Source organism: Rhineura floridana, chromosome 3 (assembly GCF_030035675.1).
Source record: "Rhineura floridana isolate rRhiFlo1 chromosome 3, rRhiFlo1.hap2, whole genome shotgun sequence".
Taxonomy (NCBI): domain Eukaryota; kingdom Metazoa; phylum Chordata; class Lepidosauria; order Squamata; family Rhineuridae; genus Rhineura; species Rhineura floridana.
Genome location: NC_084482.1, coordinates 197,113,023 through 197,123,927, shown reverse-complemented (window position 1 = coordinate 197,123,927; position 10,905 = coordinate 197,113,023). Strand labels below are relative to the sequence as shown.

Below are 10,905 nucleotides of genomic sequence, written 5' to 3'. Positions count from 1 at the left end.
CTACTCCTGAAGAAAGCTGCCTCAGAATACAACCTGTGTGTCACAAAGAAGCAAATTTACTACTCCTAGCACTGGCCAGGGATGGGACCCCAGAGTGGAGTTTGAGGGCTTCAGCTGTGAAGCCTTGTTGTTTGAACTTCCATCATGTCTATTATTGCTACTATCACTATTAGATAGTTTTGTATGTAATATGGTATTTTATTGTTTTTATGATACAAACCAGTTTCTAAAGAAAAGGGAGGGCATTAAACCAAAAACATAAAAAGTAATGGTTAAAAGAACTAAAAAGAAAAGAAAATCCTTCTCAAATTCCATGGAAACTGCACCCAAAGTAGCCTGTTTTGTAGGAAACCTCTGGTGCCCCCCCGCAACAATCCCTCAAATGCCTTTTTCTACTCCTTGCAATCCTCCTTGGAAAATCAATAAGCGGCCCAATGACACCTGTTGCTAAAAAGTGGTATTGATTATTAACCAGAAAAATACCTAATAAATTGGGAGAATGTATGTGGAAGAGAAGTGTTGCTCATTGCTCATTTCTGAAACCCAGGGTTTGAATTGCACTCCATTCAGTAAGAAAAGAACTCTGATTTACAGGGCAATCCTCTACAACAGGAGTGGTTAATGTGGTACAGTCGTCCAGTTGATGTTGGACTCCAGCTCACATCACTCCCAGTCAGCATGACCAACAGTAAGGGCTCATGGGAGTTGTAGTCCAACAGCATCTGGAAGACTACAGGTTCCCATCCCCACTATACATATTTTCTCAGAAGAAAGTCCCATCTTACTTACTCTTAAGTGTGCATAGGACTGAAGCCTAAGGAAGGAGTGGTTAACCTGTGTCCGTCCAGATGTTGCTGGACTCCAACTTCCATCATCCTTGACCACTGGCCATGCTGGTTAAGGCTAATGGCAATTGAAATCCAACAACATCTGGAGGCACACAGGTTAACCATCACATGCCTGTTCAAAGAAATCCAACAATCAAAATTATACAATTACTTCTAGCATTAAGGTAAAGGTAGAAGTGAGGAGAGAGAAGAAAAACCAATAGCACCAGGTTAGAAACAAACGTCTTGTTTTATTTAACAAACACACATCATCTTTTAGAGAACAAAGGCAGGTTACATCACCAATCCAACTGCTAGTCATAATCCAGTTGCTAGGTCCAATTAGAGACCCACTGAAGCAATGGAATTTACATAAGTGTCAATTTACCAAGTTCCCATCAATTCAATGGGTCTACTCTAGTTGGGACTAGCAACTGGATTTAGGCCATTATTTCTCTTGAAAAGGAGAAGTGGATTACATCTAAATGAATGTTCTCAAAAATTACTAACAGCATGACTTTTTACAAAAGAGAAACAGATAGAAAGAATGAACAAGGTGCAATGAGCATTCCACTGCGGTAACTGGATTTAAATTAAGGACAAAAATGGCTGAGTTTAGAATTTGTACTTCTCCTTTGAAATACAAGCTTTAAGCAACCCTTGCTCTTTCTTCACATATTCAAAAAATTCAGCACAGCTCATGTCAAAATTTAACTTGACACAAAGGTCTGCTTTGACAAGGGAAGATGACATACAGTTCCTGTTGTTAGTCTGTACATTGGCCATGAGTGAAAACACCCTCTCCACATAAGCATTGCTTACTGGGATGGCAAGCACTGCACTGACAACCTTTACCAGAATTCTTGAGTTGATGCTCTTTAGTAACTTCACCCATTTCTCATCCAGAGGAAGATCCGATGTTCTCACCTCAGGCACAAACTTGTCAACCAGGCAAAGTTCATCGAAAAGACCATCAACATCAACTTCAATGCCCAGATCTGAAGCCACCTTACTAACATGGTCCACTGTTAGCTCATCTGACTCTCTGTCCAGATCAAAGGCTGTGAAGTCTTTTAGTTGTGAGTTCTCAAAATCATACCATTCCTCAAGGTATGCTATTGCCCGACTGTACATGTGGAGTGCATCTGCAGTGAAAGATGCACATTGAAATTCAGGGAGGTGCTTTAGACCTTAAAATACCTTTGCTCCAAAAAATTCTTTGTCCATGCGATTTACCAGCTTCTCCCTCAAGTTGCACATGAGGCTGTGGAGATGTGGACTTAATGAGTGCTGTTCCCCCAAAACACTAATAGCCTCATGAAAAAGTTTCATGTAATGATGGACAAAGTAGAGGTAGCACTCTTGGATGGAAATCTTTTCAGTTGTGTCACCAGCTGCCTCATCTGCCTGGTCACTAATAAAGTTCCATATCGTGCCACTGGTCTCTTCTTCCCCGAGCTCCAGGAAATAGGATTTTACAGCAGGCCACGACTGAACTAACCACTCAACAACAGGGAAGTGAGAGAGCCATTGTGTATTTCCATGCTGAAAAAGTGCATGATACTGCACTTCTAACTCATCAAAGCATTCTGAGTTTCTCATTTTCAAGGGTGCTCCCAGAGAGTTCAGCGTAAATTTTATAAACCAGAAACTCAACATCATACTTGCTCTTTAAGCAGCCATGCCTGGCTGCGTTGTTGAGAATATGGCAAAAACAGTTTGCCTTCACAATAGAACTTTTCTGTTCCATAAGGATCTGGAATACAGAGTTCCTTACACCATAATTGACAGCAGTGCTGTCTGCCGTGTAAGCCACTATATTTTCAGCGGATAATCCTAGATCAGTCACAATCTTCAGAAGGCTGTCACTGATGGCAACAGCAGTCTCTAATGGTAACTCACAGAAGTCCAGCAGTTTCTCCTGGACTCCAAGGTCAGCATCAAAATAACGCACAGCCACAGGAAACATTTTACGGTTGCCTTTGTTAGAAACACCTGTGGCAATTGAATAAGGAACTTTTTTAGTGGAACGCCCACCCAGTGCCCGCACCACATTTTCTATTGATTTTGGTCCAAGCACGTTTTCAACAATGCACTCTGCCTTGGTTCTTCCACAGCGCAGTTTTTTAACAAGAGCAGAGTCCTCGATCATTGTAGAAATCAGTTTTATTCCACAATCTGCGCTCAGGTAGCTGTGCTGGTGCATAACAGCATGATACATGCTGCCAACCTCTATAGCAGCAACACTGAACATTTCTGGTGTATTTTTGTTGGCAAAGCAGGATGTCATGGCAGCACTCTGCTTCACCATTTCTGAAGCTCTAATGTGTTCTTCGGTTTCCATGTGTTTCTGGATGGCCTCAACACCGTCTTGTCTCACAGGGAAGGCAGCATTACAGTACCTACAACGGGCAACAATGTCATCTACTTTAACGATCCAGTCTTTGAAAGCATCATTCTGCAGCCATTCGGTCTGAAACGATATTGCATATTTCCTCTTCTTCTGCTTTTCCCCTTCTGGCTGCATTGAAGCCAATAGTAGAGTTGCAGAGACAACAAATGGAAAGATGCACAGCACAACAGCACCTGAAAAGGAAGGGGAGAGGACCATGCAACTTATGCTTATTGTAAAAAGGATCCTTATGCATGCACATGTTTTGCAGAGTCTACATGGTGTCATTTGCATCAAAAGGCCAGCCTACACCCACCCCTATCCCCACATTTAAGAAGGTTTTAAAGAACATCACAACAATGCAATCACAACACCATGAAAAACAGTTTGACAAATGTCAAAAGCTCACTTTGAGCATTTTGAAAGCTGGTCCAATAAGAGAGCACTTGCCTCACCTAGTGTGTGCAATCCTTACAAAAAAAAGCTTTAAAAGGCACAATGCTATGCCTAATTTAGAAGTTAATCACACAAAAAGCAAAAGAAGCAGTGTGGGTCCATAAGAAAAATACCTAAATCCAGTTATGACCAACCGAAATGTCACAAAATAGTGAGCATGCTTTCCAGTTCTCCAGAATGTCTCACCAGGTGGGATGGCAAAGCTGGCTTGCTGTTATTGCTACAGCGTCTGCATCTGGTCAGTCTGAAGCCAGAGTGTAGGAGAAGGAGACAGCAGACTGGCAGCGCAATCCTAAACATGCCTACTCAGAAGTATGCCCTGCTAAATTCAATGGCCCTTACTCCTCAGTATGAGGAATTAGACTTACTTGGCAAAAAGCCTCATTCAGGTCAATGAGACTTACTTCTGGCCAGACATGTATGGGACTACAGTTACTTTGGAGGAAATGTACACAGGATCACTCTGCAAGTCCCACTGCATTTAATGGAACATAATAAGTGTATTTAGGAATGTAGCTGGGAAGTCAGATTAACAAGATACTATGTGGGTTTTGGTGAACACAGTAGGACTATGTTGAAGCCAGAATGCATTAAGAGCAGGTTAACTGGCAAGAGTTCAATAACAGTAACATCTCACCTCAATGCTCTTGACAGTGCTTCACAAATCAAATAAATGATGCCCCAAGCTTTACAGACTTGACCCTTCACTGCAAGAAAAGGAAGGAGTAAGAGTTAAGAAGATTCTCTGCTCTTTCTTGCCTATTCTGTGGGCTGCTACAAACTGACTTTGACAGCCATCCCAATTCCTATGGGTAATAATTGACAGAGATAAATCACATACGGTTTTGTCTGCCTTCAGACAGTAGCTTGGGAACCACAGCAATTGCAGCCACACTTCCCAGTATGTGAATTCTCTTTTACCACTATTGGGCAAGAAATAAAACTGTCATGCAACCAGCAAGATGCATCATCAATGGATTTAAGAGGATTGAAGTAAACACAAGGCACCATTGTTGTTTAGAGTTGGATGTGCTTTAAATGTATTGTGTGGATGTGCATTACTTCATAAGCTTCGTCTGCATATAAACAGTTTTAATAATTATTTTTTAAATGGAAATCAGTTACCAAGTTTACTGGGTGACAACGGGCTACTCACCATCTCTCAGCCTAATCTGCCTCTCAGAGTGAAAACAACAGAGAGGAACCATGACCACCCTGGGGAAGTAGGTCATAGTATGTAGAGGACATAATGTAAAACGAGTGTGAATTCAGATACTAATTGAGACGTGGTACAAAGAAATATTTATATAAGCATGACTGTCAAATAAGTTTATTATTTACACAACCTGTAAAAATATTTATAGTGCAATCTTATGCACGCTTACCCAGAAACAAGTCCCAGTTGGGCTTCTTCAAACAGGGAAATGTGCATATAGGACTGCAAGCTCAACTGATGAACTTCACTCACCCAGCCCAAAATTCAGAATCATGCAATGTTAAACTATTTTGCAACTGTTTTATACTTGTTTTTATAGTTATTGGGTTTTTAATGTTTTTATTTATTGTTGCAAGCAGCCTCCGTTTCCTCTGGGAGGTAGCAAATGGAACCTCAGTGGCAAACAAACAAACAAATTAAAACATGGAAGGAATACCTCAGGCATGGGGAAACTTAGGCTTTCTAGAGATGGTTCTGAACCAGGGCCCTGGAGAGTTGTAATTCAGAACCGTATGGAAGGCATCCAAGAAAAAAAAGCCCGCCTTTTTTTTTAGAAAAGGGAAGTAAAAGTACATAAGGTTGCCAGAGGTAAACTTGCCAGAGGGGAGACACAAAAATATAAAATGAATTTATACATCTACACACCTGATCTTTCTACAGCGAACGCACACAAACCCTTCACGATCACAAGACCTCTCCTCAAACGCGCTCTCGCTCGCACACCTCTTCTCCGTGCACTTCCTGCTATTGTCCAGGCCAATAAGGGGCGGCTAATAGAGCAGGGGCGGGCAACCTTGGCCCGCCATTTTTGCTGAACTACAACTCCCATCAGCCCCAGCAAGCATGACCAATGGCTAGGGATGATGGCAATTGTAGTTCATCAGCCTTTGGAGATTCAAAAAATAACCTCGTGTGTTAGCTCGCCAGCCAGCCAGCCACCACGGGGGGAGGGGGGGGAGGTCAAGCGTTTGATTAAATCCAATAATAAATCAACATTTCTGATTTAAAATTTAAAAACTATTTATAAATATACAAAGTCCGCAATAAATAAGGATGCTTGTGTCTTTTATTCCATCAGCTTCCAATGAGAACTAATGCTTTTCTGTTAACACATAACTGTTTTATCAGGCAATTCAGTAAAACTCAGATATTTAACTTTTGGAAATTCTTATTCTCTAATCCCTACAGCAACACAGCAACAGTTGTCTATTCCAGGTGTTCAAGCATTGTGCAAAATGTACTAGAAATTTCTTCAAAATAATTGTTAGAAAAATATGACACAAGCAGGATTCAATATCTAATTAATAACTGCACATAAGTGCCACAGAAGGAGTTTGAGCCAGCAAAACCCATATCAATTCTTAAAACGTTTGTGTTAATGCTTATACACACATTGGGGATTTAAAACTCAAAATATATCTGAGTTGCTGAAATTAAGATGCGCTAAACTTGAAGGCACATAACAACAACAACAACCCGGTTCAGTTGTACACAACACACATATGCCATTGCAAAATTAACTAAAAATGACAAAAAGGCCCATTCCCAAATTAACATTGAAAGTACAGATGTTAACAGAATACTCCATAATCCTCAATATACTAAAACTGGACACCCCACACAAAATCCTGCTGCTACTGCTATTACTAACTGGATAAAGGAAGGATGGGTGGTAGGGTTGCCAGGTTCATGTCCTGAGAATGATCCTGTATCTTTAGGAGAAGAGAAAGTCAGCCAAGTGTAGGTGTTCTTGCAACCCTGTAATGGGAAAAACCACAAGGTGGAATTCTCCCTTCTCCTGCACAACTTTTAATGATACGGAAGACCTCTTGGTTGCCAGGCTTGGTTGCCAAGGAAACTTTCCTTGGCGGTGGCTGCCTCTGCGCTTTGTCAAGTGGGGGATGCAGGCAAGAGGAATGGGAATCAGGGTGTGACAGAGCCAGGAGAGGCTCCCAGAGCCCAGAGCAGGAGAAGCAGCACTCTGGGGAAACTGGTGCTGGCATGTGCACTGGCATGTGCGGTCTGGGTACTGCATCTGGGCTCCACTTTGAAGAGGTGGGATGCATGGCAGAGGCACACAAAGAAGCTGGGTGCAGCAAAGTGGGAGTCTCCCATGGTGATGCCAGTGGTGCCATCATCAGCTCCCCACAGCCATATAGTCCAGTTTTCTGATACAGCCGTGCAGCAATATTTGTAGGTGGTGGCACATGCGTGGCCAGAAGGCCAGAATATTATTGTGCAGCTGGAACACACATGGGCAACTGGAAATCGGGAAAACTGGAGATCGGAGGACATTGGGGTGACTTGCCCAGAGAGGACCCCCAAAAACAGTCTCCTGGCAACGCTAACTTACCCAGGGTTTGATTTCCTTGGAATGAAGGTGACTGGAGACTGTGATGTCTTATGGGAGATATGCTTTATTTACACATATATACAACCTGAGCATCAGATGGAACATTAACAGCCTAACACATCTTGCTTCCCAAAGCCCATTGCTTTGGGGTTGAGACACAGAGAGCAGGCCTCTTCGTGTGTCTCCAGCTTTCAGCTTCTAGCCAAGACTAACACTAACTCACACACCACTTCTAGCTCCAGGATGACGGGGCCTCCAGCCAGTTGATGTGGGGAGGAGGATCTCTCTCCTGAAACAGTTTTTATGGCCCAGTCAATCCTTACACATATTAATGGGGGCCACTTGACAAACTTGGCTGAATCCATTAGCCTAAAAAAGAAAAGTCTGATTAATAGAGCTGGTTTCTTTGCTACAAGTCCCCCTGTACAGATTCCAAATCAGAGGTTGAGGGCCCTAAGGCTGCAATCCAATACTTATCTACTCAGAACTAAGCTCCATTGGCTTCAATGGGCTTACTCCCAGGTAAGTGTGTATTGGAATGCAGCCCAAGGTACCATCCATCCCAGCCCACTAGTCCTGTAACAGAACATTACGGTATAAGACAAATGAATCCTGCAACAAAATGTTACAGCATAGAGTACTTCTGTTCAGGATGCCAGTCACTCATGCCATCTGTCATTAAATCTATTCCCCCCTGGTCCCCCCCCCCAACAATATGCTAACATTCTGTGGACACTGAGCATGCCCAGTTCTCACTAGACTGTTTTGGGTTCCCCCACACTTATGATTTTTTATTGTATTTTTGTCATTAATGCATATATTTTCTTGCCCAGTCCGCATTTCTTCTCTCAACTGTTCCACTGCAGAATGCAGTAAACAGAACCCCCCAAAGTTCTGTGTAAAAGAAAATTTGATTTGAAAGACAAAAGTAAACCCATATTAGTGCATTTCTTCCTTATTTGTGCTTTGTATTTTAACCTGCATGAGTCACCAGACCGTAGTCAAGATTGGCTGAAAGTAAATCCAAGATAAATTGATGTCCAAAATCTATTTAATTATAAATGTATTCATATATCACCCTTTCATAAAATATTAGTGTTGTGTACTGCAATATAAAAACATTTATTAAAAGCAGTACAAAACAATAATTAAGCTAACAATCATTAAAATGATTGCATTGTTGTTACGTGCCTCCAAGTCAACTACGACTTATGGTGACCCTATGAATCAGCGACCTCCAATAGCATCTGTCATGAACCGCCCTGTTCAGATCTTGTAAGTTCAGGTCTGTGGCTTCTTTTGTGGAATCAATCCATCTCTCGTTTGGCCTTCTTCTTTTTCTACTCCCTTCAGTTTTTCCCAGCATTATTGTCTTTTCTAATGAATCATGTCTTCTCATGATGTGTTCAAAGTATGATAACCTCAATTTCATCATTTTAGCTTCTAGTGATAGTTCTAATTTGTTCTAACACCCAATTATTTGTCTTTTTCGCAGTCCATGGTATCCGCAAAGCTCTCCTCCAACACCACATTTCAAATGAGTTGATTTTTCTCTTATCCGCTTTTTTCACTGTCCAACTTTCACATCCATACATAGAGATTGGAAATACCATGGTCTGAATGATCCTGACTTTAGTGTTCAGTGATACATCTTTGCATTTGAGGACCTTTTCTAGTTCTCTCACAGCTGCCCTCCCCAGTCCTAGCCTTCTTCTGATTTCTTGACTATTGTCACCATTTTGGTTAATGACTGTGCCAAGGTATTGATAATCCCTGACAAGTTCAATGTCCTCATTGTCAACTTTAAAGTTACATAAATCTTCTGTTGTCATTGCATACTCAAGAAAAAAATAATCAACTGCACAGGCCTGTTGGCATAAATGTTAATTTATGTCTTGAGGACAACAATGTACCCTTCTTATCTGAGTAAGGCAGAGGACAGGCTCTATCATAATAGATGAGCCCATCTTGTAGATGTGATTCTAGGCTCAACTTTACAAGAGCTAAATCAGAAGGATTAATTAATCCCTTCACACGTGTTAACAGCTCATCTCCAAGACAAGATACAAAGGCAGGAAGGATCTAGGAGGTGATGCCCACCAAGGTGACAAAAGTAAAGGGGAGGCTGTCTGCTAGGGGGAAGGAAGGGTTCAATTCACATTGCTGTAATGCATGCAGGACCCAGCAAATATGCTGAGTTTTGAAATGGTGACTTTGGTTTCCTCTGGATGACCTGTTTATTGACCATTCATCATGATTTGCTTACACAGAGGTTAGTATCATATCCAGTTTTTATTAAGCACCTGTTCCAATTTGTCTGTGGGATTATACAACAATGGACATTCATCCTGATCTGCAAGCAGGACCTGAGTGCAAAGCCACTCTCTGTGATTCCCAGCAACTGGTGTGCAGAGGCCTGTTGCCGTCCTGAAGTAGTTGGAATATTTTTGTTTTTGAGAAATATATTTCCAAAGGAACAAATTATACAAAAGAGCAATCACAGATGCACAAACATAGAAGCAAACAAGGAGGTGAAAGGGGGAGGAACAGTAGTGGGAGTGTTGTTACTGACATCCCATTCTCTACTTAGGTTAGGGGTGGGGAACCTGTGGGCCTCTAAACATTCTTGGACTCCATCTCCCATCAGTCCCAGCTAGTGTGGCCAATGGTCAAGGATGATGGGAGTTGTAGTTCAGCATCATCTGGAAGGGCACATATAGGGTACAGGAAGTAAGCAAAGGCTTGGCCTTTTATTCTTATTTGCATGTAGCATATTATTTTAACCCTGAACAGCTAAATAAAAATTGTAATTATACATTGTGACAATTTAAAGGCTGCAGTCCTATGCAGTTTCCTGAGAATAAGACTCACTGAATTCAGTGTGAGATTTTCTAAACCACTGTTCTTCAACCTTGGGTCCCTAGATGTTGTTGGATTTACAACTCCCATCATCCCCAGACAGCATGGTCAAGGATGATGGGAGTTGTAGTCCATCAACATCTGGGGACCCAAGGTTGAAGAACAATGTTCTAAACTGTATGAAATAAGCGTGTCCCTCACACATCTCCCCTCCCCCATTAGGTTTTTTTTAGGTTGGGTTTTATGCACAAGTTCAAATCAAAGCAGATTTTTTTGTTCGGTAATATAGCACTTTGAGGGGGTTCTTCCCCCTGCTCCATGAGTGGATTCCTTCTTTGACTTGGTAAGAGAGCTTTCAGAGGGAGGTTAAGCTAGGGCTATCAGTTGCCACCTTGTACATTTTATCAAGACAGCGATATAGGGTGTTCTGTGACTACACAGCTTTTCCCAACCTGGTACCCCCCTCAAAAATATTTTGGAGTACAATTTGCATTCGCTCCAGCCCGAATGGCCAATGGTCAGGGTTGATGGTAGTCCAAAATGTCTGAAGGGCACCAGGTTGGAGAAGGCTGGTTTAGCCATTTAATATATAATTACCAGTGTCAGGGGGAGGTTTTTGTAGTTAGGATGGAAGCAGTTTAAAATTAAAGACAATGAGACTTTGCAAGGAAAGAATTATGAATTGCTGCACTTCTTCCAAGTTCCTCCTTGCTTCTCTGTGGCACTTGACATCAGAGATTCCACATGAAGACACATGCAAAACACAACAGAGAATCTACTTGGAGCACAGCACACAACCAGG

General features: G+C 41.8%; 1 protein-coding gene across 1 annotated transcript; it reads right to left on the bottom strand.

The window, feature by feature from the left end:
- Positions 1–1,058: 1,058 nt before the first annotated feature.
- Positions 1,059–5,603, bottom strand: LOC133382414 (uncharacterized). The gene is made up of 2 exons (XM_061622116.1): positions 5,537–5,603; positions 1,059–3,413 (listed from the first exon to the last, which is right to left on the bottom strand). The coding sequence occupies exon 2, from the start codon at positions 3,352–3,354 to the stop codon at positions 2,407–2,409; it is 948 nt and encodes a 315-aa protein (XP_061478100.1). The 5' UTR covers positions 3,355–3,413; positions 5,537–5,603; the 3' UTR covers positions 1,059–2,406.
- Between the last annotated feature and the right edge of the window lie 5,302 nt (positions 5,604–10,905).

Excerpts from the sequence above, each read along its gene's own strand:
- LOC133382414 (XM_061622116.1), bottom strand. The coding sequence starts at position 3,354 with ATGCAGCCAGAAGGGGAAAAGCAGAAGAAGAGGAAATATGCAATATCG.